The 26,701-nt window shown below is 35.9% G+C and overlaps 5 protein-coding genes across 9 annotated transcripts; 2 read left to right on the forward strand and 3 right to left on the reverse strand.

Annotated features, from left to right (window-relative positions):
- The first annotated feature begins 1,930 nt into the window (after positions 1–1,930).
- LOC125593125 lies at positions 1,931–6,113 on the forward strand. Its single transcript, XM_048769221.1, has one exon. The coding sequence runs from the start codon at positions 5,287–5,289 to the stop codon at positions 6,067–6,069; it is 783 nt and encodes a 260-aa protein (XP_048625178.1). The 5' UTR covers positions 1,931–5,286; the 3' UTR covers positions 6,070–6,113.
- Positions 6,114–8,255: 2,142 nt separating this feature from the next.
- BNAC09G43480D (protein RETARDED ROOT GROWTH-LIKE) lies at positions 8,256–10,487 on the reverse strand. The gene is made up of 7 exons (XM_013812457.3): positions 10,015–10,487; positions 9,704–9,812; positions 9,384–9,543; positions 9,137–9,285; positions 8,905–9,056; positions 8,697–8,811; positions 8,256–8,607 (listed from the first exon to the last, which is right to left on the reverse strand). The coding sequence occupies exons 1-7, from the start codon at positions 10,419–10,421 to the stop codon at positions 8,479–8,481; spliced, it is 1,221 nt and encodes a 406-aa protein (XP_013667911.1). The 5' UTR covers positions 10,422–10,487; the 3' UTR covers positions 8,256–8,478.
- Positions 10,488–11,060: 573 nt separating this feature from the next.
- On the reverse strand, positions 11,061–14,508 carry LOC106370605 (putative BTB/POZ domain-containing protein At5g13600). The gene is made up of 3 exons (XM_013810602.3): positions 13,465–14,508; positions 12,109–13,393; positions 11,061–11,706 (listed from the first exon to the last, which is right to left on the reverse strand). The coding sequence occupies exons 1-3, from the start codon at positions 13,521–13,523 to the stop codon at positions 11,224–11,226; spliced, it is 1,827 nt and encodes a 608-aa protein (XP_013666056.1). The 5' UTR covers positions 13,524–14,508; the 3' UTR covers positions 11,061–11,223.
- Positions 14,509–18,627: 4,119 nt separating this feature from the next.
- On the forward strand, positions 18,628–23,907 carry LOC106372281. 5 transcript variants are annotated; one of them, XM_013812458.3, is made up of 7 exons: positions 18,628–18,759; positions 18,885–18,945; positions 19,051–19,148; positions 19,248–20,982; positions 21,099–21,408; positions 21,489–21,628; positions 21,713–23,907. In XM_013812458.3, exons 3-7 carry the CDS (start codon positions 19,131–19,133, stop codon positions 22,774–22,776), a joined length of 3,267 nt encoding a protein of 1,088 aa, XP_013667912.2. In that variant the 5' UTR covers positions 18,628–18,759; positions 18,885–18,945; positions 19,051–19,130; the 3' UTR covers positions 22,777–23,907. The 5 variants fall into 5 exon arrangements, 4 of the variants coding, with proteins under 4 accessions (XP_013667912.2, XP_013667914.2, XP_013667913.2 ...); XM_013812460.3 differs by having other exon boundaries at positions 19,055–19,148; XR_007329063.1 differs by having other exon boundaries at positions 18,718–18,945; positions 21,713–22,881; positions 23,015–23,907.
- Positions 23,876–26,408, reverse strand: LOC106372283 (ABC transporter G family member 6). The gene has a single exon (XM_013812461.3). The coding sequence runs from the start codon at positions 26,251–26,253 to the stop codon at positions 24,058–24,060; it is 2,196 nt and encodes a 731-aa protein (XP_013667915.1). The 5' UTR covers positions 26,254–26,408; the 3' UTR covers positions 23,876–24,057.
- Positions 26,409–26,701: the final 293 nt, after the last annotated feature.

Raw genomic sequence — 26,701 nt, forward strand, 5'->3', positions numbered from 1 at the left:
ATTGTCATGGGTAAAGTGTCCTCTATTGATGTCTACTTTAGATATGATCACTCAATCCTTATCGTTTCTCAATGGTCCTCTTGCTTCCACCACGACGATGGCCCTATATTTAATTTTAAATTGTTTTTTTCATACCAACTGTTTTTTGGGTATAGTTTTCCTACCAACTTGCTATACATTCCGACTAAAAACACTTCAGTTATTGTGAGTGTTTTTTTGACTAAAAAAAAAAATTCAGGTATTCAGTTATTGTGAGTATTGGAGAGAAAAGATTCAGGTATTCCGTTTTCATGAATTAGTACAAATTGTTTTTATACCAATATGACTTGTAGAAAAAAAGTGAAAGAACCACCACCACAAAGCCTTTAAAATTCATCCTACAGACATATAGATAAGATGAGAATAAATGCGATACTATGACATTTAAATGTATAATTCATGATACATAATCTACCATAGACAATGAACAAGTAGCCATAGTCGTCCCGAATATCTCTCAATCGCCTGTGGAAGAAGACATCGTTTGTTTTCTAAGACCGATTCTGGTATCTAAACCCATCTAAACATGTGGCCTTAAGACCAATCCTAATTGGCCATTTGATCCATTTTTGAGTCTAACATTTCTATTTTGTAAGACCGATCCTGGTATCTAAACCCATCTAGACCTGTGGCCTTAAGACCAATCCTAATTGGCCATTTGATCCATTTAGAGTACATTTATAAGTCATTTTCAATACATTAAGGTTCATATACATAATCGATCAACACAAGTAACAACAAAGGCAAATCAGTATTTTATTACTTATCAAAATGAGATTCGTTACATAGGTTTAAGTTGCACAATTGGCTATACATGTATTCATAACATAACCGATCTAACCCTACACCACACACTACATCTCGGCTTGAGTCTTCACGGCTCCTTGGTCTTACTACGATCAACCTCAGATCCTAAAACCACATATCATTACACATCAAACACAATCTGATAACCTACTAAGCAAATATAACAATGCATGGTTTGATTTCCCTATTTCCTTATGTATTCCTAACCATTCTATCATAACATCAATCGGTCATACTTAGATATAACCTAAGACAACTGTATAGACCATTCAACATGACCGGATCGCCCATAGGTTTGACCTAGCCAATTGGCTTAGGTCTACGGTCGATCAACCTAACCACTAGTCCGGCCATTAGGCCATGGAATGCTTTGCTCGGACGGACCTAGTTGGTCCATGAAACCGCCTGAATAAGAACCATAACTGAACCACCATATTTTGATCTAACCCAAAGGATAAGATCCATGGTCAATCAGTTTGGTGTGTCTGGTCGAAGGCTAACTAAACCAGGTGCTTTAATTCGTGGGTTTTTTCTTTGTTAATAAGTTGTGGTTCTAAAATATATATATATATATATATATATATATATATATCTTTGAACCAAATAAAATATGAGTAGATGTCCAATAAAACGTCTATATCTTTTTTTGTCCTTTAACAAAAAAAATTAACATTTTATCCAAAAAAAATTTTATTTTGCCATACTACTAGTATCCTACAACAGAGTTTACGTCGGACACACTTCAGAGTAATTAGTGTTTTGAAACTCGAACCGGACCCGCGGTTGAACCAGTCAACCCAGTGACTCGAAATGTAATCTGGTTTAGGTTTTACAAAAAAAATCATTATTTAAAAATCCGATAAAATCCGCAAAAAAACTGTTAAAACCCATAATTCGGCTATCGGTTGAACCACTAGTTGACCCAATATGTAAGTTTTACTTATTTTCTTCTTAGATGTTTTTAATTACATTGTTAAAATATGTTTTGTATTTTAAATAAGAAAATTAGGTTTTCAATTTTTACTATCAATTTTTCTCGAATGTCGACTCTGTATGTCTTTCAATTTTTTTTTGTCAATTATTTGTTTGTCGTGAATCTCACTTACAACACAACAATTATCGTTTTGATTTTTATTTGTGATCTTTAGATTTTGATGAAGATTTCATTATATCACCTAAAGAAAATGAAGTGAACAATGATAGAGAAAATTAGTTGATGTGATTTGATATTAATATATTTTTATTATTAACAATCTATTTCAATTTTATATTTCACTTTTGGTTTATTTTAGATTATAATTTTATTATTCACATTAGACATTTAAATAATTAAGGATTTTAAGTTGATTTTTTTATTATATGTCATAACTCCTAACTTGTTACCAAAAATTGTTAAATTATCTAAATTACTTTTTTGATATTTTGTATGTGAAATAAAAAAACTTAATTTAAGTATTTTCTATATATTTTTAAACCATAAATTTTATTTTATTTTTCAATAGTTAATATATTATTATATAATAAATTAATTTATTTATTAAATTATGGTTCACCTGCGGTTGACCTAATAATTCGGTGACCCCATAAATTGTCTCGTTAAATGTCTGAATCAGACAGACCCCTTTGAAACATTAGTACTGACTGACTGCAAAAGCGAACCAACCGGCCCGGTCCATGTTTGGAACAGAGCACTTAAATGGATGTTTGACCTGTTTGCTAATATTTTCTGACTTTATACGAATGATGCGAAGCTTCTCTTAGACCATGATTAACGTTGAAACTCAAATGGATTTTTTAATATTGTTTTTTTTATTTATTTTTTATCTGAATTAAAAAAAAAACTAACTAATTGCGGACCGGCACGTGTCAGTTGAGTCTGCGAATAGTGCAAAAAACCAGCGAACAGCGATCCTTATTCTGACCTTTCTACCACCGGTTTTTTCTTTCCCGTGGGCCCTTCCCCCTTAATAAACCCACTAAAACTCCACTAAAAACCCCGATAATCCTGGCCTTAATACGTATAAGAGCTCTTATCAACATATACACCATATTATTTAATATTTAAATTAAAAATCTAATTTTTTCAAATAAATATGTTCAAAATGAATATGAAATGTCTTCAATCATTTAGATATATTCACATAAATTTACAAGAAAAATGAAAAGTCATAATATATTTGATATACATGAATTAGTAGAAATATAAAGTTATTTGTTATTTTATATCGGAAAATAAATGTTATTTCAACATATTTTAGTAATAGAAATTTAAAATTTAATTATAATATATTTGAGACTTTTATATTGTCAAAATTATTATTTCTTATTTGAAAGAGCAAGTCGGTGAATGGATATTACTTGATCTGAAATCGTTATACGCAATATTATGGTAGTTGTTTAAATTAATTATAAATCAATCATATATATAATAGAACTAATGTAAAAAATCTTGTTCAAAATGTAATAAAAATAAATAAAACAGTCACCAATTATACTCTAAAAACTAAAAGAAACATTTGTTTAATTTTTTAATAAATTTGGATGATATAGTTTATTACTTTATTTGATAAAAGTTTTGATAAGTATGTATATTTTTAAATAGTAACGATATATATTAAACTAGTATGTTATCTAGCTATTTTTAGAAAACAAAATTTACATTGTTTTGCTTTTGCATTTCTGAATCAATAGATTTAAAAGAAAAATTTGGATGATATACTTTCTTTGATAAAATTTTTAATAAGTATGTATATTTTTAAATAGTAGTGATCTATATTAAATTGGTATGTTATCTAGCTAATTTTAGAAGAAAAAAATTCATCGTTTCACTTTCGCATTTCTAAGTCAATAAAAAATTTGGATGATATAGTTTATTTGATAAAAGTTTTGATAAGTACAAATATTTTTAAATAGTAATGATCTATATTAAATTGGTATGTTATCTAGCTAATTTTAGAAAACAAAATTTGCATAGTTTCTTTGATTAAAATTTTGATAAGTACGTATATTTTCAAATAGTAATAATCTATATTAAATTGGTATGTTATCTAACTAATTTTAGAAAACAAAATTTACATCGTTTTGACTTTCGCATTTCTAAGTCAATAAAATTTTTGGATGATATAGTTTATTTGATAAAAGTTTTGATAAGTACATATATTTTTAAATAGTAATGATCTATATTAAATTGGTATGTTATCTAGCTAATTTTAGAAAACAAAATTTACATATATTCTCTTTCGCATTTCTAAATCAATAGATTTAAAAGAAAATTTTGGATGATATAGTTTTTTTGATTAAAGTTTTGATAAGTACGTATATTTTTAAATAGTATTGATCTATATTAAATTGATATGTTATCTAACTAATTTTAGAAAACAAAATTTACATCGTTTTGACTTTCGCATTTCTAAGTTAATAAAAAATTTGGATGATATAGTTTATTTGATAAGAGTTTTGATAAGTACGTATATTTTTAAATAGTAACGATCTATATTAAATTGGTATGATATCTAGCTAATTTTAGAAAACAAAATTTGCATATATTCTCTTTCGCATTTTTTTGGCATTTCTAAATCAATAGATTTAAAAGAAAAATTTGGATGATATAGTTTCTTTGATTAAAGTTTTGATAAGTACGTATATTTTTAAATAGTAATGATCTATATTAAATTGGTATGTTATCTAGCTAGATTTAGAAAACAAAATTTAAATTGTTTTGACTTTCGCATTTCTAAGTCAATAAAAATTTGGATGATATAGTTTATTTCATAAAAGTTTTGATAAGTACGTATATTTTAAAATAATAATGATTTATATTAAATTGGTATGTTATCTAGTTAATTTTGAAAAAAATAAAATGTATATTGATTCGCTTTCGCATTTCTAAATCAATACATTTTTTAAAAAAATAGTAGTGTATTCAAAACAAAGTTCTAGTCAATTTTAACCAAGATTGAGCGAGTTAAACATCTATCCCTTACCAATCTATGAGAGAATAAATACTCAAAAAATTCTATTGAATTTTGACCATAATTCTGAATAATTTTATTTTACTTACTTTTATAATAAAAATAATTCCATTAATTATTATTTTTATTAATTATACAAACATGTTATTTCTAATAAAAATAATAAAAATATTTTAAATGAAAGTAAACTAAATATTTTCACATATATTAAAAATTAAGACATTTTTCTATTGCTATTTCACCCGCGGGTTTAACCATAGTGAATATAAAAAATAATAAAAAAAGGAAACAAGAAAAGATTTTTAGAAAGCCAAAGAATATATTTGGTTCATGAGAAGACTCTTCACAAAGAAAATGAGGATATATATTCACCATTTCACTATATAAATTCTTATATTTTCATCTCTTATACCACCCAAAGTGAACTCATATCCGCTTGTTGTCTAAACCAAAAGAAGAAAAGTAATCAATGGATTCTTCATCCACAATATCCACCACGAGAGAAGAGTTCAATACTTTTCACTTGTATAACAGAGCACTTTTCTCTCGTCTTGTCATAACTCTAAGACGTGACATTCGCCAGTCTTATCAAGTTATGAGCTTTCTCCTCTATCTCGAGACGATTGCTCCTTTCCTGAGAAATTTGATAGCGGATTTTGCCTCTTTACCGGACGCTGTCGTCAACATGGTAGCTGACGAAGTCGTGACGTGCATGAGGTGCTTGTCCTTCGACGATTTTCCAGCATTCGTGACCCACTTGAGGAGAAGCATCCTCTCCCCAGAGATACCTTACATCACGGGTGTCACAAGAGGGTACTTAACTCTCATATTCGTCCACAACAACCGTGAAAACATTTTCTTTGAGATGAAGAAGCATCTGACGCGTGTATGTGTCCGAGCTTTTGAGGATATATGGGTGCGTGCTGAGATGTACAACAGGGAGATTGAAAATAGGGAAAAGGCGATGGCGGAGATGAGCCAGCTGGGATTTAGCAGTGCTGTTCAAAATGGTGGATCAAGAACTCGCCGGTTCTCAAGTCGTCGTGCAAACGCAGATAATAGGACTATCTTCCTCACATTTTCTAGAGGATACCCAATTGCCAAAGCAGAAGTGTATGCCTACTTCACCAGGTACTTCATCTATTATATAAGCCAATGCATGCATGCAAGGCCAAGGCAGTGCCATTTTTTTCTAAATAACAGTGTAACACATTTATCTATTATATTATCTATACTATTATTTGAGAATTGAATTTGATTATTTGTCATGTTTTTCATGATTCTAGGTTGAATCATCATTTTAATAAATAAATTTAATTAGACTGGTTAAAAATTTAATATCTTTAATAAATAATTATATAATTCATTATTTAATTGATTACAAATTAATATTATAAAAATTATCTCAAAAATAAATGGAAAATGTGTTTGAAAAAAAATATAATTCCATGTATTTATTTATTTTTATCTACATCTTTCTTTCTTATTTTCTATTTTTATTAGTATTATATACACATATAATAATTAGATTTATCATTATACTAAAATATTAAAAATAGTTTTATAAAAAATATTTTTATTTTTGTAAACTTAATATGTCATGAGATATTTTTCTAAATTATAAATTTATTAATGAGGTATATAAGCAATAACAATAAATTTGATTTACATTTGTTTGTTAAAATTAATTTTTTTTGGCATTTTATTTTTTATTCTTATTGTTCTGTTGCAAGAATAACATTTATTTGTTATTTTAATTGAAAATTTTAATATCTAATTATTTTTTATTTTTTTATATTTTTTTAGGAATGGAATTATCTTTTAAAAATATTTTCAAAATACCTGCCTCCAACAGAGAATATATTCAAAATATTAATTTTTTATTTACAACAAGTAACTTATATTTATAAAAAATAAATTAAATCTATTTAATTATAAGTTTTTTCAAGAGTTTCACATAATTATGACTTTGTTTAAATTAATTTATCTTTAAAAACTATTATGTAAAGAAAATTGTGATTCTATTTTTTTATTTATAAAAACTGTATTTTCCAAAATGGTTTGTTTTATTTGTAATTATTAAAGTTTGAAAGTTAAAAGACCATTTGAAAATAACAAATTATGATTTTATAATAAAAAATATTATTTTATAGGAAATTGAAATTTCTGTTTTAAAGTAAAAAAAATATAGATTAACTATAGCTTATTTTTTTTTCTATTATAGCATTTAGAAATGAAAATAGCAATAGATAGGAAATGTTCTAATCTTATACATTACATATTAATGTTTTGTTTGTCAACAAAGTTCATATGTTTGAGTGTTTATTCAGTTATTATTGGAGATATCTCACAATATAATTATACATATATCAATATTTTTATTTACTTTGATTAATATAATATGTAAAGTTGTGTTCGGTTTAACATTCTTGTGCTTTTGATTTATTTTGAGATTTTGTAGATTTTGGTAACTCCGAAAATGTGGTTTAATAACATCACTTTATATCAAAATTATATATTTTTATTTAATTAAATAAATTTTTATATATTATTATAATTAAAAAGCTGGTTAAAGATAACCATATTTTTAAATAAAAACTATTAATGTTGTTATCCAAAATAATGTTTTTAAATAAATAAAAGTTAAAATTTAAGAAATTGAAAGACTCATCAAACAGTATAAATTTATTTATTTTATCTAAATTGTTTGATCTTTAAAGTAATCGTACATTTATTAATAAATATCTATAAAAGAATTTTGGGCAAAACACCTACTTATAAATCTATATATTTTAACTACTCTGGCTGGAATGGTTTGGCACGGCCATGCATGCATGTGGTTGAAGTTTTTCACGGTAGTAATTCTTATCTTTTTGGTGTTGGTGTTGAAGGAGATTTGGGGAAATTGTAGAAGCGATACATATGGGTGGAGCGGGAGTGAATGAACAAACGCTATATGCAACGATGGTGTTAAGTTCTGCCTCCAGAGTTCCAGATATTCTAATCGAAGGTGTCTACAGGACCAGATACATCATCAATGGAAAACATGTTTGGGCTCGAAAATTCATTCCCAGTCACAAATCCTCCTCCAAACATCTTTCTCCCTATTCCTATCGAAACCTTTTCTAGTTTCATATGTTTTTTTTTATCTTAAGGAGTTGTGAAGGGCAGGCATCATGTGCCCATTTCAACAAATTTGAGACCTATTTTTATTATTGAGGGGTTGGGGGGGGGGACTTTTATTGGTGATTGACATTTGGTTTTATCTTTGAATTATTTTGCATGGACTCCAGTTTATTGGTGATTGGCATTTGGTTTTATCTTTGAATTATTTTGCATGGACTCAAGTTGGTCACTTTTCAAACATCTTATGGGCATTCTTGTCCAAAAGAAATAAGCTTTTGGACACAAAAGGCTGTGTTGATGTTGAAAAGGAAATACTTTCAACTTTGATAAAATCAACTTCAAAAGATGCATAAAACAACTTTTGTTTGACTGCAGATAAGCAGTGAACAAGGAGCATAGTACGAAACTCATTCCTAAACTTATGATTTTATGAGCTTTCCTATCACTTTACAGAGTGAAAACAAAAGAGAGTGTTTACTTGTCACCACAAGTAAGAATAAGTTTTAAGAATAGCAGAGGAGGAGGATGGTCACAATCACAAGGATCTCCGGACCATGTCGTACAATGAAATGGCGATTTCAGCACTGATCAGGATAATGATTAGCCACTCCAGAAAATCTGATTTCCTGTTCTGAAGTATCTCCTGAAGGAAACGAATGTTGTGCTGCAAATTCCCCCAAAGTAAACATAAAGAATGTTGGTCAAGTTTCCACAAAATGACAAGACATATCATGGGAAAGAGACTGTATATACCTCTACAAACTTGAGCTTAAAATCAAGGCTTGCAAATCTCTGTGTCAATTCAAATTCATCCCTAAGATACTCCCATATCTGAGCGTATTTCGCATCCTTCCAAGCTATATCTGACCTGCATTTTCCCCCAAAAAACATGAGTGAGCCAGTCAGAATCACCAACAAAACTAGTCATCAACGTAGGCATCGATTCTTTCATCTCACTTACCTTTCAAAAAGACCAAGCTTCAGAATCACATCAGCCAGATTAGAATTAGCCTTTCCAACCAACTGGAACAGCTTCTTCCTGTCCATTGTGAACGTTCCTGTTTTCTCCATCCCACGGTTTATGTCAGTAAACTCAGCTACCATACCATCAACCTAACAGAAACAAAATTGATCACCCACGACATCATTTTTCACATCCCGGAGTATGTATAAGGAGGATCTGACATCGTTACCTGCCGGCCATAGTAATCCAGAGCTATGCTCTGGCCAAGAACACTCCCGATGGTTCTGATGCCATCAATGTTCAAGAACTGCAACATGATGTAATCCAGTCCTCCTTGCATCCAGGTGTTCAGATCTGGATTCTCTCTCACTTCATACTCTGCAGTTTTACAGAAGCAAAGATATCGAAGTTAAAACACAACACCATTCTATAAATTTTTAGCAGCTAACCAAAAAAGGAAAGAAAGTGGAACTCACCATCTTTTCTCATCTCAGAGAGCAAACCAGAAGAATGCCTCTCCACCACTTTAAGATACTCATCAACCTCGTGCTCCCGTACATTAAACAAGACAATCGACCCATACTGGAATACCACCATGTAAATGCACTCGCTCCCACTAATGCAACCACCAGTACCCTGAATCAACAACATCAAACCTTTACTGTGATAAGTAATCCAATGAATCACTCAATCAAAACATACTAAAAGTGTACTAATTTCCAGCCAAACTGTAAGTAAACCTAAAGCACCTCAGCTCTAAAGCTGAAGTGCTGAACAAAGTAAAGATTGAACTTACAGTGGGATCAGTATGATTGCCGAACTTAAGAACAACATAGTTAGTCATACGCGAAGTGGGTGGGATGAAGTTGTGCTTGTTCTGCTCAACTAAGCCTTTCAAATCAACGCTGCGCACACAATCACATCCACATTTAAAAAAAAAACTTCAATCATCATCACTTCACCAAATCTCTAAAACCCAATTGCGAATAATAAAAAAAAAAAAGTTTCAACTTTCAACAATATAAATCACTCATCATCAATTCTAGGTTAGATATCAAAACGCTTAACCCGATCCTGATTACAAAACAGAGCGACATAAAACGATACCTAGTGGAGAAGAAATAAGCTCGCACAGGAAGAGAGAGCTTCGTCTCCTCCTCTAATCCGCCGTGATTCCCATCAGCAACCTCCAAAGTCGGGACCTTTTCACTACCCTCCTCAGGCTGATTCTGATTCTGATTCTGCTGCGGCTGAAGCGAAGCGGCTGTGGAGGAAGAAAAGGCCCTCACGGTGAAGAGGGTCCCGAAGCTTCGTACCCCATGAATCGGAGAACTGGATAAAGCTACGGCATTGGAGAAGAGACGAGAGGCAGCGTGTGGCGACGACGAACGCGAGGAGTAGTACAACGGGAGCGGAAGCGACGGCGGTTTCTGCTTAGGGGTGAAGATCGAGGAGAGGAGTGTACGGACGGAAGGGGTTAGGGTTTTAACGTGGACGTCAACGCTTCGCATCATTTTTTATTTCTATTTTGGAGATGCACGGTGAACAAGACGGCCTCTCTTTTTCCCTCTCTGCTGCTCAGTGACATCACAGGGTTTATACTTGTTCCTAGTATTGAGTTAAACGCGTGCCGTTTTAACGTTTTATAAGCTAACAACGTGCTGTTTCTGGATCAATGGTAATAAACTACATCGATTTTGTTTAATAAAAATTTGCAGAATTACCGGATTGTTATTATCCTTGCAGTAGGATATTTTCCACTGATTTGTGAATAAGAAATTATTAAAATTGTTTCAAGATGATTTTATAATCGATAGTTTTAACTGTTTTATAAAGTCATCCACATCCAAAATCTATCGATTAGAAACTCTCACCAATAAAAGTTTTAAAAAAAAAAAATTCAAAAGCTTAATTAAGAGATCTATGTCAAAGTTTCAAATATTAATATTTTTAATTAGAAATTCCTATGCAGATGTCCTAAGAATTCATGTCAGTTACTTCTAATTATATCAACTCGTACCACTAAACTACTTCATAATTAAAGATTTACATTTGACTGTTCTATTTGCATAATGTTAAGAGAATTTCACTAATATAACTGAAAGATAAATTGTATTTTTGGGGTAAACCCTGGCTACCACCTTACGATTACGTTTTGTGTAACATTCGCATTGAAGAAATATAAAATATTTTTAAAATCAAAATTCTGTGTTTGAGAGAGAGTCACCAAATGTCCAACACGAAGCATATAAAATGGAACCAAAGTAAGTGTCTAAAGACCATACAACACTCGTTATTAGTTGCCACTCTCCCCCATCAGTTTTTGGTTTCACGAATCATCAATAGAGTGTCTTCCTCTCCTCCTTCACCTTTTCCACCGCATGGTGAAGTCTTAGTCTTACACTTCAATCCAAATATCTTCGAGAAGAAGTTGCGCTCTTCTTTAGGCTTCACAAGCTTATAAAGATCTTGCTTCATGCTCGTACATTCTTTTTCAAGCTCGTAAACACGTTCCTTCATCTCCTTAATCCCCATCTTGGCATTTCCTTTAGTTTTGCTGCCTCCTTCTAATTCCGGATTCTTGCCGGTTGTCTCTTCATTGCTGCTGTTTGTGTCCATGTCCAGTTCTGCTATAGATGTCCTAAGCCGCATTTGTTCAAAGAACAGGACTTGTACTATGACTCGTACAGGTAAACGCTCGTTTTGCGCAGCGTGTGTGCATGCCTCCAACGACAGTTTCTGGCAGTTCATTAGAAGACACAGTTGCTCCCTCTCATATTCTGTCAGCCATGGATGTGCCTGTACAGGTCCAAAAAGTTACATACACCATAGAGAAATTTAAAAGAACCATTTGATAAATAAATAATAAATTAAAAAAAGATTCATTTGATACTAGCCAGCAGTGCCGATTATTTCTAGACCATGTTCAAGTGTATATTTAATAACAGAATAATGTTATAGTTTTAAAAATTAATAGCTTTTATTTATATACGTTCAATGTTTCTTTGAAATTATAAATCTTAAATATATAATTATATCTAAAAAATTAAGATTGTAGAAACTAATATATATATTTATTTTAAAAAAATCTTAATTTCTTTTACTTTTAGACTTAGGTTCTATTCGACCACTCCACTGTCACATGATAAAAATGGTCTTGCTATCAAGCAACATATAAATATATAATAAGGTTTTGTTTACCTTGATGTATATATCAATAGCACGGTAGATACCATCATCCATTGGCCTCACATCTTCAGGGATCAAAGCACCAAGAGCTTGAAACTTCAATAGTTTCAAGTTCTCATCAGATCCCACCTCAGCTAAGTAGCCATCTATCAGACTAGCAACCTTCGTCATAGCCCTAAGAGGATGAGAGTCTCCCATCAGTTGCTTCTCCTCTACGTTACTGTAACATCTCGAAGAGGAATCAAATGCCAACATGAAGTGATCAAGAATCCTTTGCACAGAGTCAATATCATAGAGTGTTTCAGCTGAGTATCCCATGTTTGGTATCAACATATCTTCTAAACCAGCTTCATCCAACTGCACACCGATCTTCCTCTCGAGACTATCTTGAGTGACCGCACTAGCGTGCAGAACCATCGATGTCCTAAGAAGCCTGAGCAAGAATCTTGTCGAAGTAACGCATTTTTCGCTAGGAAGTAACTCCACGATCTCTTCGAGTAGACTTCGTTGATCGTCATGAGAGTAGTATATATCATCATGACCGTAGTTAGTACCTTCCTCCGAAGATGATGAACCACAGTGCCTAGAACAACCTAGCAAAGGAAGGTTCCGTTTCGCGTAATGCGTGACGGATGCTGCTATTACATCAGCCTTCACGCCTCTTGACGCAACGGTTTGAATGAACCTTTTGTATATTGGGAAGTCAAGGAACGATGAGACATCGTTGAACCACCAGTTACTACCACTCGTGGACTTAGTTTGTATACCATTCCATAATGTAGTAGTGGTTGTTTCTGGTGCTGAGATTGGCCAGTTGAATAAACTTTTGTCCTCTGCGTAAGAAGCCTTGACGGCTAAAGAAGAAATGCACCTAGAGACAATGCCAAGCTCTTCAGCGATAGTTAGGAGCTTTTTCTCGCAGCTCTCCAAGGCTCTGATGGAATCTTCCCAGTTTGTGCAAACGTCGTCGTTTAGGAAACTCTCGGTGAGGTAGATGAGGTTTGCGTTTCCGTAGTTTTCGCTCATTTGGAGATACTCCGCTGCGCATCTGAGGGTTACGATGTTTTCGGCCGTGACTTCGATTCTCACGCCGTAACAGAAGTTGGCCACATGGAGGAACGTGTCTGGTCCACCGGGAATGTCGTGGAGCTGAGCGTGATGAGATGCTGTCTCGGAGGCTTTGCTGAAAAGAGCTTCTAGGTATCCGCTTCTTGACAGCAACGGAAACTTGTGGAGATGGAAGGTTTGGTCTTGTACTTGGATCACCACGTCGGGTTTAAGACCAGTTGAGCAAACCCTGATCAGATTACAAAATTTTTGATTAATTATTTAGTTAAGAACACACTGAGTAAGGAGAAGAGGACTAACCATGTGTGACCACTTAGATGAAAGACTTCAGATTTGGAACCAAGTTTCATGCAAGCCATCTCTTTAGTTATTTCCGCAAATACAGAATAGTTGCAAATAATTTTTATAGACGCTTTTTGAGTACATGAGTATGAGACCGAGTCTCGTGGAGAGATAGATACAGAAGAAGAAGCTCTCTCCGGTTACGTATTATCTGTTACAAAGTTTTCTTCGCTTTATTTTCTGGCATTTTGTAACTGTAACGCGTTCCACGTTCTCCTCCCTCTCTTCATTTTCTGTGGCTCTCTTTGGTAAATTCTTTAATATTTTCAGTATTCAACCGTAGGAATTAAATGTGGGAAGATCTTTGACTGACTGCTCAACTATTTCATTCTCTCTCTTCCAATTTTTGGTACAAGTTAAAAGGCTAGTCAAAGTCGGTCCACTACGAGCCCAACTCATAAGGCCCATCATATAGACACAAAGCAAACACATACGTAAATAGCCCTAGTTAATCTACCTATCCGGCCCCTAAGGCATAAGCACACTTGTGTGGCTACAATTGGCAGATCAACCCGCAATCCACAACAGTTCAATCTGTTTAACCCGCTAATCCGTGTGGTTTAATCCGTGAAGCCCCCTAATATATTATCATAAAAACAGTGCTCAAATCCACCCCGAATTGGGCCTAGTTGGGTCCACCCCCTAGGCCCTTAGCCCATATTAACATATCTATGGGTAGGCATAAGAGGTTAATAACAGTGCTAAAACTTTTTAAAGGCTTCTAACCGGTGTTTTTAAAACCGGACCGACCCGATGGTTGGACCGGGTTCGACCATGAACCGGTTATATAATCGGGTTGGTCTAGTAATTGGTTCGACCATGAACCGGTCACATAGCCGGATTATATTTTAAAGTTATTAAACCAATAAAAACCACTAAAACTACCGAAAATCTATAAATCATCCATATAAACAAGAAAGTAATTTATATTTATAATATTTTATATTCAAAATTGATTTATATTTTGATTTATATTTTAACTATGCATCATGTTTACTAATATTACTTTTATATTTACATACTAAAAAATATTAAACCATATTATTGAACCAGGTTTGACCCGGTCAAACCATATTGAAGCGTGACCCAAAATATTTCTGGTTCAGCTTCCGGTCCGGTTTTAAAAACACTGATTCTAACCAAATATATTTTCTTTGTTTGTAACTTTTTATTAACTTTCATACTAAATTCCAAAATTTAAGTCTTAAATATTCAAAACCAATAGTATTATTTCACAATTGTAACCTGTAGCTTAGTGGTAGTTTGTATTATCATCATCATTGTTTTTATATTTGAATTTAATCAGCATAGTTTTTCAGAAATCTTAATTGGCCTTAATTGAGTAGACATTTTAAACCATGGGATTATGTTATGCCTATAGGCCTATTACTGATGACTACCAAAATAACAGAATAGGAAAAAAAAATGAAAATGAACAAAATACTAAAAATAAAAGGAGTTATGTTATATATATTATTCTTTTCTAAAAATAATTTTATTTTATAATTCCTTAAAAATAGGAATGAAAAAAGAATTATATGAAAAAAATTCTAATAAATGACGTAATATTTAAGGAACAAAGAGGAATTTAATATTTTTCTTCATTCAGTTGGTCACTATTTAAAATTTAGAATTCTAGAATGATTACTATTTTTTAAAAAAAATCATGAATTTATTTTAGCTAGTTAGGCAATATAAAGAAACTAGAGGTTGGCCCGGGCTACGCCCGGGGTTTTTGTTAAATTTTTAATCTTAATTATATCTTTTGTATGTATATTTTAGCATATAAATATTGTGTTATTATTAAAATATAAGTTGCTAGACAATTTTAAAATTATTTATTTATTTTTTCCTACATTTTAAAATTATTTTAAATAATTTATTTATTAATTTAAATTATATTTAAGGTGATGAGCAAAATAAACAGGAAATTATTTAAATTTTAGTTATATTGGTTGGATTGTAGAAATGTTTCAGTTCACTTATAAATTCTTATAGCTTTTGTTTCAAATTAGTTTTTAAGTAATTTAATGGACTCCCCTCCCCATTAAATTAACAGTCCTATTTTTTTTTGTTTTCATATTTTTAATTATTTTATTTCAACCATCGGTTTAAAAGTTATAATATTTTTCTACAGCTAAACTTACAACTATATCGACAAAAGCTACACACTAAATTCTTACAACAATATTTCTGCGTTATAACATTGTTAGATGTACAAACATTTTGGAATTGCATAATCCTGGTGCAAATTTTTCCTTTTAATTTTTTTTGTTCTGACTTCGTCCTACATCCGTTTTGATGTATTTGAACCATCTGTAATATATATACAACAGATTTGTCTTCAAATAATGGTTGCAGTTTTTTATTAAAAAGTGGCCTTCAAGGTAGGAAGGTTTCATGTGAGTGTGTCGAGCTTGGTTTGTTGTGGTTCTTATTTATTAAGCCGTTGGGTCTTTTCATCGAATGTTAAGACAGAGAGTTTCGTATGTGGTCAATGATATGTAGTTTGTATTTGAATCACATTTATATTTGAATCAAATTTATAGTTGCGTAAAAATTATTGACCGTCTATAAGTTATCGGAGGAAAAAATGTAGATTCATTATATTTATTGTTTAATTGCTGGCTCACTAAATTGTTGCATGGTCATGTCTTTAACACCTTATTAATTAATGCACCCTATTTCGTTCATTTCGTAGACGTGAACCTTCTTCTATGAACATATTATACAGCTTTGTAAACGTTGTTTAGAGTAAACTGAGTGATATTTTGTTGAATTATTTTTCTACCATGCCGTTTGCTCAATTTTCTTTAATCTAAACAGCGTTAATTATGTGAATGTAGTTTATTTCCTTGTAACGGAAAACTGAAACAAAGCAAGGCAAAAAAACCCATGGAAAACGGAAAGTGTGTTGGTGGTAATTTTATTTGTTTAAATGATGTGCATGAATTACTCAAACTTCTTTACATATTCCAAATTTTGCTCCACTATAGATTTCGTATAATTATATATAGACTATAGTTTAGTTGGGAAATTCTAAAATACATTTCCTAATTTAAGTATGTTTTAATGTTTTTAATAACTTTATTTAGCATTATATCTTTACTTAATATTTTGTACTATTTAGATGTAATTTTGTAGATCATCTTAAGCTATGTTTATACCGGTTCATGAAGGCGATAGTTAGCCGCTTCTTGTGACCAGGAAGAGGACCGGCGGAAAGATTGCGTTCAGAGGTTTCGAGACCTCCGTTTTTGACTGAATCTGTTGGCTTTTGCTTTAAAGACTGATCATACCATACCGGTTGAGATTATTGAATACCAAACCGGTTTCGTTTAATTAATACCAACAATCTGTCCGGTGGAATCCTGTTTGGCGATTCACCTTCGCCAATAGACTCTCCCAGAGATACGGTAACGGTCTCCCAAGGCTGGATATTTTCCATTCCATGGCGGATCCGGTGATCGAGCCATTATTGATGATGGTCAACACAGTCATATCCGTGTTAGCTCCCGTTTACCCACCAAAGAATCTCGTCGTTTATCTCTCGGACGACGCTAGCTCTCAGCTAACGTTCTATGCTCTCACGGAAGCAGCTGAGTTTGCTAAAACTTGGATTCCGTTCTGTAAGGAGTTCGACATTGAACCGAGATCCAGCTTACTTTTCTGGCAAGGTAAATGGTCTTGATACTGTTGAGTCATTGAAGGTGGCTGAGTTGTATTGAGAAATGGCGGCTAGGATTGAAAGTCGACGAAGCTGCGGTGGATAACCGAGGAGGCACAGTTGAAGTACGGTGCCGGATTTTGGCTGTGGGATTTTGTGGCAACTTAAAGAAACCATGGAACCATTTTTCAAGTAAGTAAACGGCCTGTAATTAGCAGCAAAATAGAAACAGAGTATGAGTTTATTGGTTTCATCAGATTTTGATAGACAGAAGAAAAAGAGAATATAATAGTGATACCAACACTGGTTTATCCATCGAGAGAGAAGAAACCTGAGCATCATCAATAGAATGATGAAGAAGATAATAACGTGATTGCAAAAAAATAGAAACGGGAAGAAATGGGGAAAAAACAAAATATTTTGATTCTATAAAATGGAAATAGATTAAACCGAGAAGATAATTATATTAGTGGAAAAAGATACTAACTTGTTCAACAATCAATAACATCTCAAGGCTCATCAGTTGTCCCCTCTCCGCCGCGTTGGAGCATCTCCCGGCTCTCAAGTCAGCAAGAACAGTGTATGAATTAGCCATTGAAATCGTTTGCTTGCAAATTAAAATTTTTCGGATTTGGTTTGAATTGGAGTTTGCATGGTATGGAGGCGAGATATTATAGCTGGAGACATAGGCGGGTTCAAGGGAAACGTACAGGTGCACCGAAATCTTAGTGAATGAGAAGTGGATTAATCAAGGGAAAACTCAAAATAAATGACGGCTTTAAGGAATTGGGAGTCGTTACGGGTAGTGAAGGGAGTGCTTAGTTTCTCTGGAAATTAGACGCTCAAGCATCCACCGCAAAAAAAAGAATGAAGAAGAACCCTAATCTCACGTGACCAGAGATGATGATGAGCATCTGGGCCTATGTGGGCTTATTTTTCGAACATAACCCAAACTCAAATAGATGAATAAGGAAAACAGAAAAGAAGCGAGCACTAAACAAAACAAACGCGCGGATAAAAAGCAAACGCGTGAAATTCACATACCACTCAGCGTGCTGAAATGCGGCGAGAAAGCCCCCCTCTCCAGAGCGACGTGGACAGCCTAAAAAGGCAGATACTTCAACTTTATTTATAAAGATACCAATATATTTTAGAATAAGTAGACCAAAAATTAAAAACATTCCGGTGATTTATCACTAGTATTTCATAATCTTAAAAATGGCTAAAAAGATAAAGAAATGTTTTTTTCTTTTATAAAAATCTATAAAGCATAGTAAATCGTTAACTATGTGTTATAACTTATATTCAATTTTATTTATTTTATAATTAATTATATATTTAATGTTTTTTTTTGCGTCAAATATGATTGATTTTTTTAAAAAATATTTAACGTTATATGATTGAAAATTCGCCTAAGAAATTCCTATCGATAATAATGACCTAGTAACGGGTCAAACTATGAGATGAAATAAAGGCAAAGTTATGTGTGTGTGGCCCTTGTCAAACTTCGCATCTCTTTGTTGAAGCAATTAGCTGTACTTTCCTGGAAACCGCTGCGTACTCAAAGACCTCTCCATCACTCTTTGGTAGATTCCTCTTCCTTCTCTCCCTCCCACTATCACTATTATTCTCTTTCTTCCTATAATCTTAGACTTCTACTACTTGTCTCTTTCTTTTTTGTCGGTGGATTTTGCGTCTCTTCTCTGGTCAGTGATTGTATCTTTCTTTCATCGGAATAACTAAATACTTCACGTCCTCTTTCTCCATCAAAGGTTTGTTGATTCTTCGTGGTGTTTAGATACTCTGCTAGTTGCGTGGGTTTATGTTTTTATTTTTCTTGATCTGAAAACTCTATTTGACTTTTATTGATTTAAAAGACAGATCTGCAAGTGTTTGGTGGAGTTAAGCCTTAAACAGGTACAAGCTTTGGGACATTTACTTCGAGCGACGCAGCGCTATGTCTGGAAACCAACAGGTGTTTTTTTGTTTATCCCAAATTAAACAATAGTACTATTAATGCATTCAATCCTTGTACAAACTCACCATGTTGTTGTTGTTTTCTTATTGCTCTCAGCCTCAGATCAGCCTGCCTACATGGCGGTACAGTGATTTCAATGCTGCTATTCCCATCAAGAAGAGGAAGTACTTTGTACAGCCGGAAGCACCTTTGGATAATAATCCACTAGCTAACGAGAAAGGTGATACTAGGAGTGCTTTGGATTCATCTGATAAGACTCATGTCAGTCAGAAAATGATTGGCGAGGGATCTAGGATTATCAATATTGGGAAACCAGTCCCTTCGTTGTCTGTTTCTGTCGGAAAAAATGCTGAGAGTGTTGGGAACTTAGTTCCTGACCAAATTAGAGTGAAAGTTGAGGAGCCAATTAACTCCAATCCTTTGGTAGCCTCTGAGGTCCCTTCCAGTTCTGACATAGCTGGCAATTCACTCCATACTTCTCTGGGAAAGCTTCCTCTGGGTGTTGAACAACACCCTGGTGTACTTGTGACCTCAGATAACACTGTTCATAAGGCCCATGGCATTGTTAGGGAGACACGTGGCAATGAAGAGTGTCAAACACAAGCATCCGCTGGTACGGGTAATGTTGCCTTGTGGCTAGGTGCTATAACTAAAAACAATGAAGAGCCTACAGCTCTGGATTTGTCGTTAAGCAAGGGAGTTTGTGCCCCTCATGACCCGGATTTTATCAATTCTGGAATTCACAATGTTGTGAACAGATCAAATTGGGATTTGAATACTACCATGGACGCTTGGGAAGATTGTCTTGATCGCAAGACTAGAGTTAAGACAACTGGTGCGTTCTTAAACAGTAGCAACAACACAGGTTGCCCTGACATGGAGACATCAACTAATGTTATTGTAAAGTCTGTTTCTGAAGGGGTTAAGTCTCCTACATTGACTTTGACACAGTCTGATCATGAGGTTAAATCCACTTGTTCGCTTAGTCTAGGCCTCGGTTCACATCCTCCTATTGTCAGATCTCCTTCTCTATCAGTCTCTACAAGTACTTCTAGACCAGCTATGATTGCTGGTAATGTGAACTCGGTAAACCTTAGGACTGTGAAGTCAGAAGTCATTGAAGAGAGTGGGCAAGTTGATCCGACCAGGCTATCACAGGATGTTGTTGGTAGATTCAGACAAGAAAACAGTCTCGCATCTAGTAGTTTGAAGCCTTTGGATTCGATATCAGTAAAGGCTGAGCCAAATAACCTCACTCAATCGGAAGCTTTCAATAGGAAAGATGGAACGTTGAATCATCGCCGTAGACCATTAGATGAGATCCTTGATTTACCGACAAGTATTACGCCAAATCAGATGGATAAATATATGCCTTCTAGTGGCATCGGCAATGCGCTAATGTCCTTGAATGGATTGACGAGAAATCCAGGCGTACAGAGTTACCCTGACTCTACATTACAAGACAATCCAGGCCAGAGTTCTGGTCATGGAGATCATAACCTCAATGCATCAGGTGTGAATGATAAAGTTCTAGATGATTGCAAGACCTATGTTTCTCCTGGAACGGATGAACTTCCTAAAAGTGGCGAAGAAAAGAATATCTTATATGGTAAGGAGCTAAGGGAAAAGTTATGCAGTGACGAGTTTGACCACGATTGTGTAAATGATAGAGTGCTAAAGAAGCAAGTTGGAAAAGGAAGTACATACGAGGACGACGAGAAGGTCCAAAGACCAGTTGCGATGCTTGCAGATGTTCCATTTGACGGTAACAATCAAACTTCTAACCATGTGGAAGAAAAAGAGAGTCAAGCTACACTTCTTGTTAATACAGGTAATGAAAACTATTAAAGAATGCTACATGTTTGAAATTAGTTGACATGGCAAGCACTAATTTGGAAACTAGGAGGCTTACTCCAGATATTCAAAGTGGAATGTTTGGTGGTACAGGTTATAATGAAGGAGGGATAGTTCAGGATGGTGAACAGTCAACTCATCAAATCATTCATGCTAGTGAAGGAGTGTCAGGTGTGTCTACACTGTCAGGCGGAAACGGTGATAACCCTGAGACATTAGATAACAACAGTCCAGTTTCACACAAGGCAGAGATCTCTACTTTTGACGATGATCCTCCTAAGGAGTTGAGTGAAGGTAGTAGTCCGAGACGAATCAAGACACCACTAGATGCTTCAGACAGCTTTGCGGAAAGAGATAGATTGCCTGATTTCTCACTTGGACAGCGGAAATATTCGAGATGGAGGTGAACATTTCTCTTCCCTTTCCTTATCTCTATACTTCCATATGATACTTACACTTCCCATTATTGTTTTCTTTTGCTAGCGATGAGTCCTGCAGTTTCTCGCGTGAGAGCTACCGTGGCAAAACCATAAGACGCCCCAGGCTAAATTTCATGCCTTACAAAAGGAGATTCTCTGATGATGATGATACAGAAAGCAATCTCCATGAAAGGGATACAAAAAGTAAAACTGATATCTAACTTTTGTCAAATGTAAGAACAAAGGTCATTGTTTCTAAGTTACTCACTCTCATCTTAATGAATGCAGATTTTGAGTCAAATAGCTATGGAAACACTCGCCGGGGTCGAGGTGGCGGCGCTTTTACGTTTAATCCCAATAGAGGGAGACGGCCTGCAGATGACGAAGGAGACACTTTCCCCCACTCCTTTACGAGAAGAAACACTAGCTTTTCGTATACTCAAAGAGGACCAACAAACAAAGAGGATGCATCTGAGTTTCACGGGTTTAGAGATGGTGAAAGACAATCCACCAACAGTGCGGAGCCAATGTTTATGAGCCTGTCACGTCCCTATCGAGGTCGGAGTAGTTTTGGTCGAGGAGGACGGACAAATTTCTCAAACAACTCCAAACGGGATTTTCCTGGATATCGTTCACGGTCTCCAGTTAGATCAAGAGATAGATCAGCTGGTCCGTCCTCGTCGTCTTTCAGGAACAGATCACAGGAAGATTTCAACGGGAATACAGACTTTTCTCATAGGAGATCACCCTCAGGTTACAGAACGGGGAGGTTAAGCTCGCCTGACCAATCTGGTTATCCAAGGGAAGGGTTTGTCAGAAGGCACAACTCTCCGCCTTACTCGCATAGACCGAGGGGCCGGGGTTATGAAAGGGGTAGAGGATATGCAAGGGGGAGAGGTTATGGAAGAGATGGCATCTCTTTTAGGAAACCGTATGATCGTGTTGTGCATAGGAACATGAACAACTTTGATCCTCGAGAGAGGGTGGACTACAGTGATGATTTCTTTGAAGGAACGAGTCATTCTGAACGGTTTGGTGGTGATGGTAATGCTGAGAGGAGACAGTTTGGTTATAGACATGATGGTGGTACCAGCTCTTTTAGACAATCTTTTAGCAATGATGGTTGTGGACCTACTAATGTAGAGAATGACCCTGACGCTGCGAGATTTGGACAGAACACTGGTGTTGGAAATAGAGGGGAGCAAGGGAGTTTAGTGGAGACTGATGGGAAAAATAAGAATTTGAGTGAGAATGCTTCTGGAAGAAGTAAGAATATGGAAGGGGAGGAGGATACTTCAAAGCACAGTGAAATTTGGCAACAGGATGAGGTTGGTGGTGGTGATGGGTTTTAGAAGAAAGATTAGTACTCAGTTTGCGAGAATCTTCTAAGACCAGGAAGATTTTGAGTATAGTGAATTAGGTACAAAACGAAAGTTCTGTGGTTTACCATGGCTGAGGTCAGTTAGTAGCTGATAACTGTGGTCATTGCTTGCCTGTGTATATACAGCTCCTCTCTTTTGGTGTCATCTAGATATTTTTTTTGCCTTTCGTGCTGTTACTCAGACTTCAGTGTTGTTCTCTCCGTTGTAGCACTGTCCGTGAATGGACATAAAACTGAAGGAAGATGGTATGGCGTGAATACATGTGGGAATTTTTCAGGCTTGTCCACACTCAGTAATCCTCAGCTGTCTTGGGTAGAACGTGACTTATCTAATTGATACGAGGCGAGGAACGACTAGGGTGTTAGAAGAGACACTTTCATCTTGTTGAAATACAGCCACATACACCTTTTTAAACATGCAAAAAATGCAGGTTTTGATGTATGAGTCTCTTTGCCAAAGCACTAGTACTCGAAGTTGGGCTTGCTAAGACGATAATGACCCCTACTATGGATGAGCTATGACTGTTTTTGGCTTAGAACATTCATTTTCATCTGGAATAACACCAGATAATGAATTCTTCTAACATGATGTCATCAATTCAGTGCTAGGCACAAGTACACATCTTTGTGGAACTTGAAGTATAAGCTATACCAACCTTGCCTGAAATGTTGTAACAGCCACTGATTATCTGCTGTCAGAACCAGGTTTACTGGAAACTGCTCAAGTTGCACCACCTTTGACCTATTGGTTTGGTTACTCTTTTTTTCTCACTTCATGTGAGTTTGAACTTCAAAGGTGCATCTCACCATGAGGAAAAGAATATTTCTGATTGATGTTGTTGCTTCTCCAGTGTAGGCATGTGAAAGATTCATGCCATGGAATTTCGCCTGGTTTAATCAGTAGATGTTGTTAATGAGGGCATAAAGTGTTGGGAACTAGGAGAGAGTTCATCATTCTGAATTTGGAATTGTGTCAGTTTGTATTTAGTTCTTATTTCTGAGGCAAGTTTATGAAGCTTTTTAGAGGATGATGTGTTTCAGTGATGAGACCATGTCTTAAACCTTAACTATGGTTTTAGCAAATCTTTCAGCATACATGTCATATGATTCTTCATAGAATGTTCAAATGGTGTATTTTGAACAATTTTACCAACAGAATAATAAAAGATATACAACAAAGAATAAAGGGAAAATACAGGATACAAGTAAAACAAAGTTCAAATCAGTCCATAGATTAAACATAGTTTCTTTTTTACCTCCTCTTGTTCTTGCTGCCCAAAAGCAGAGAAAAGTAGAACAAGATTCGGAAGAAGAACCCCCAAGCGACCGTGATCCACAAGCAATTCCACTTGCTGAGATCCGTAACCCCTTGCTGCTGCAAAATGTCGTATCCTGTGGTCAAGCAAGTGGAGCTCGTGATCCTCATACCAAGCGACTTGCTCATAGTTGACAGAAGCTTAACTTTCATCCCCTGAGGCACAGCCGCGAGAGGGGTGTTGTCGAATATCTGAACTCCTCTGATAAAACACTTTGTCGGATCGCTGAATTCATTTATCAGAACAGCTTCGTAAGGGTACTTGACTAAGGAGATGTAATGGAACCAGATCCAGTAGGCAGGGATACGATCTCGCGTGATGAAGAATCCACTGAAAAGCAAGAAGTACGCTAAGATGGCTACCACGATGGTGTAACCGAGCATTACATGCGGGACAACGCCTGATAAGAATGTGACGAAGGAGCTTCCCGCCCAGAAAGCTGCCAAGACTATTAGGAAGTAGAAGAGGAAGCCCATGAGGCCTCCATCTAACCCCACGGCCCAGAACGTAGTAGCTGCGAAAGCTAACGAGAGGATGATTAACGAAGGAAGAGCCACGAGAGAGTGAGACAGTACATAAGAGGATCTTCTGTAAGCGTTGTAAGCGGTTTCTCTCATGAAAATGAAACGTTCTTGGAGGAAAACGGGTAGAGCGTCTGCGCAGGTGTAGAACGTTGTGGACATCGCAAACGCGAAGAATCCGAGACGCTCTTGGACTCCTTTAGGGGAGTTATCAAGCTGCCAAAACATGGTTGCTAAGATGAATCCTGTGACTAGAACAGCTCCTAGTCGTATCCCAAACAGCTCAGGCTGTCTGCGGTAGTTAGTCATGGAACGTTTGGCTAGAACCAGAAGCTCAACCCAGAACGGGTTTGCGAACGTTGGAATGGTGGAAACAGGGCTCGATCCGGAGCCAGTAGTAGTCGCGGTGGTGGCTCCGGAGACGAGCTTCCCTTTGGAAATACTAGCGCTGATGGCTTCTTTAAGAGACAGACCGGTCTGAGTTCTTGGCTCTGCTTTTCTCTGTCTGAACTCTTTGTTGAATTCAACTAAACTCCTCGTCCCACCGGCTGATCCTTCGAGCTCTCGGATTAAGTCTAAAGCGAACTCGGTTCGATTCTCGCGTTCAGGAATCGGGTGGCCAAACTCAGCAAAGAAACTCGGTAGCATCGCGGGCGATCCGCTGAAGACGGTTTGTCCACGGGATAAAAAGAGTAGCCTATCGAGCAAGCGAAGGAGACGATAGCTAGGCTGATGAAGAGTCATGATCACCATACTCCCGCTCTGCGCGATTCTCTTAAGAACCTTAACTACACTGAGAGCACTCGTCGAGTCAAGTCCCGAGGTAGGCTCGTCGAGGAAAAGCAGAATCGGATCGTGGATGATATCGTTGCCGATCGAAACTCTCCTCCTCTCACCTCCCGAGATCCCACGGTGACCTTCGTCTCCGATGATCGTCTTCGCCGCGTTTCGAAGTCCGAGCTGATCGATCAAAGCTTGTACTCGGAGACTCTTCTTCGATTTCGAGAGGCTTCTCGGGAGACGAAACTCCGCCGCGAACATCAGCGTTTCCTCGACCGTGAGCATCGGGAAGAGGAGATCGTCCTGCATCACGTAGGCCGAGATCGCTTTCTGCATCTTCGAGTTGAGAACCTCGCCGTTGAGCGTCACGTTTCCTTTCAAGCTTCCTTTCGCGATTCGATTCGCTAAGGCGTCGATCAGCGTCGATTTTCCGGAGCCGCTCGCTCCGAGGACGGCTAAGATCTCTCCGTCTCGAGCCTCGCCGGAGATTCCGTTGAGAAGCGTCTTCGTCTTGGAAGAGAATAGGCTCTCTCCGACGGTGGGATCCGCGGAAGGGGCGCGTTTCCAGGTGAACTTGCGGCGGACTTTGACGCTGTAAGTGAGATCGTTGAAGGAGAGATGGAACGGTACGGATTGGTTTGGGGAGGCGAGATCCATATCGACGTGATGCTGATGATCGTTGAGCTCAACCGTCGTCGTGTCGCCGACGTTCTTCAAAAGCTGAGCGAAGGTTGGAGAAGAAGAGGCGGCTGAGAAGGTGGAGAGATTGTTAGGCTCCGGGGAGAAGAACGGTAACGACATGTTGTCGTCTGCTGCTACCACACGGGACATAGTGTTTGTGTGAAAGCGGGAAAAAATAAACGGCGTCAAAGCTACCGTTAGCAGGAGAGGAAAGAGTTTCTGAGTAATGGATTTTAATTTCTATTTCTATTTATAGATAAAGTTGTCAATGTGGTTTGGGCCTTTGCTTTGATTTATAGGATTAGTTGGATGAACAGTTTTTTTTTCTAAAAAAGAGAAACTTCAAAGTCACAAATGGTGACGGCTAGTGTAGATGAACCTCCAAACCTAAAATCGAAACAAGTTAGTGTGTAAAACACAAAATGCCACATGTCACCACAGTGTTTTCGTATAGCATTCAAATATATATTTTTAGGCCATCCTTGGCCCAATTTAGGCCACCTTTCTTTCACCAACCTTTCAATCTAAAGAGATAACTTATAAATTGTGAAAATATGATTATCATAAGGATTGTTATAGTAACTTTCTTAACTAGGTA

Source organism: Brassica napus, chromosome C9, assembly GCF_020379485.1.
Source record: "Brassica napus cultivar Da-Ae chromosome C9, Da-Ae, whole genome shotgun sequence".
Lineage (NCBI taxonomy): Eukaryota > Viridiplantae > Streptophyta > Magnoliopsida > Brassicales > Brassicaceae > Brassica > Brassica napus.

Bases quoted from the DNA above. Each gene is read 5' to 3' on its own strand.
- LOC125593125 (XM_048769221.1), top strand. From the start codon at position 5,287: ATGGATTCTTCATCCACAATATCCACCACGAGAGAAGAGTTCAATACT.
- BNAC09G43480D (XM_013812457.3), bottom strand. From the start codon at position 10,421: ATGATGCGAAGCGTTGACGTCCACGTTAAAACCCTAACCCCTTCCGTC. The intron at 9,813-10,014 runs GTATCGTTTTAT...TTGTGTGCGCAG, and splicing joins GCTTATTTCTTCTCCACTAG to CGTTGATTTGAAAGGCTTAG. The intron at 9,544-9,703 runs GTAAGTTCAATC...TTGTTGATTCAG, and splicing joins GCAATCATACTGATCCCACT to GGTACTGGTGGTTGCATTAG.
- LOC106370605 (XM_013810602.3), bottom strand. From the start codon at position 13,523: ATGGCTTGCATGAAACTTGGTTCCAAATCTGAAGTCTTTCATCTAAGT. The intron at 13,394-13,464 runs GTTAGTCCTCTT...TAATCTGATCAG, and splicing joins CATCTAAGTGGTCACACATG to GGTTTGCTCAACTGGTCTTA. The intron at 11,707-12,108 runs GTAAACAAAACC...GGACCTGTACAG, and splicing joins CTATTGATATATACATCAAG to GCACATCCATGGCTGACAGA.
- LOC106372281 (XM_013812458.3), top strand. The intron at 20,983-21,098 runs GTAATGAAAACT...TTGGTGGTACAG, and splicing joins TACACTTCTTGTTAATACAG to GTTATAATGAAGGAGGGATA. The intron at 21,409-21,488 runs GTGAACATTTCT...TTCTTTTGCTAG, and splicing joins CGGAAATATTCGAGATGGAG to CGATGAGTCCTGCAGTTTCT.
- LOC106372283 (XM_013812461.3), bottom strand. From the start codon at position 26,253: ATGTCCCGTGTGGTAGCAGCAGACGACAACATGTCGTTACCGTTCTTC.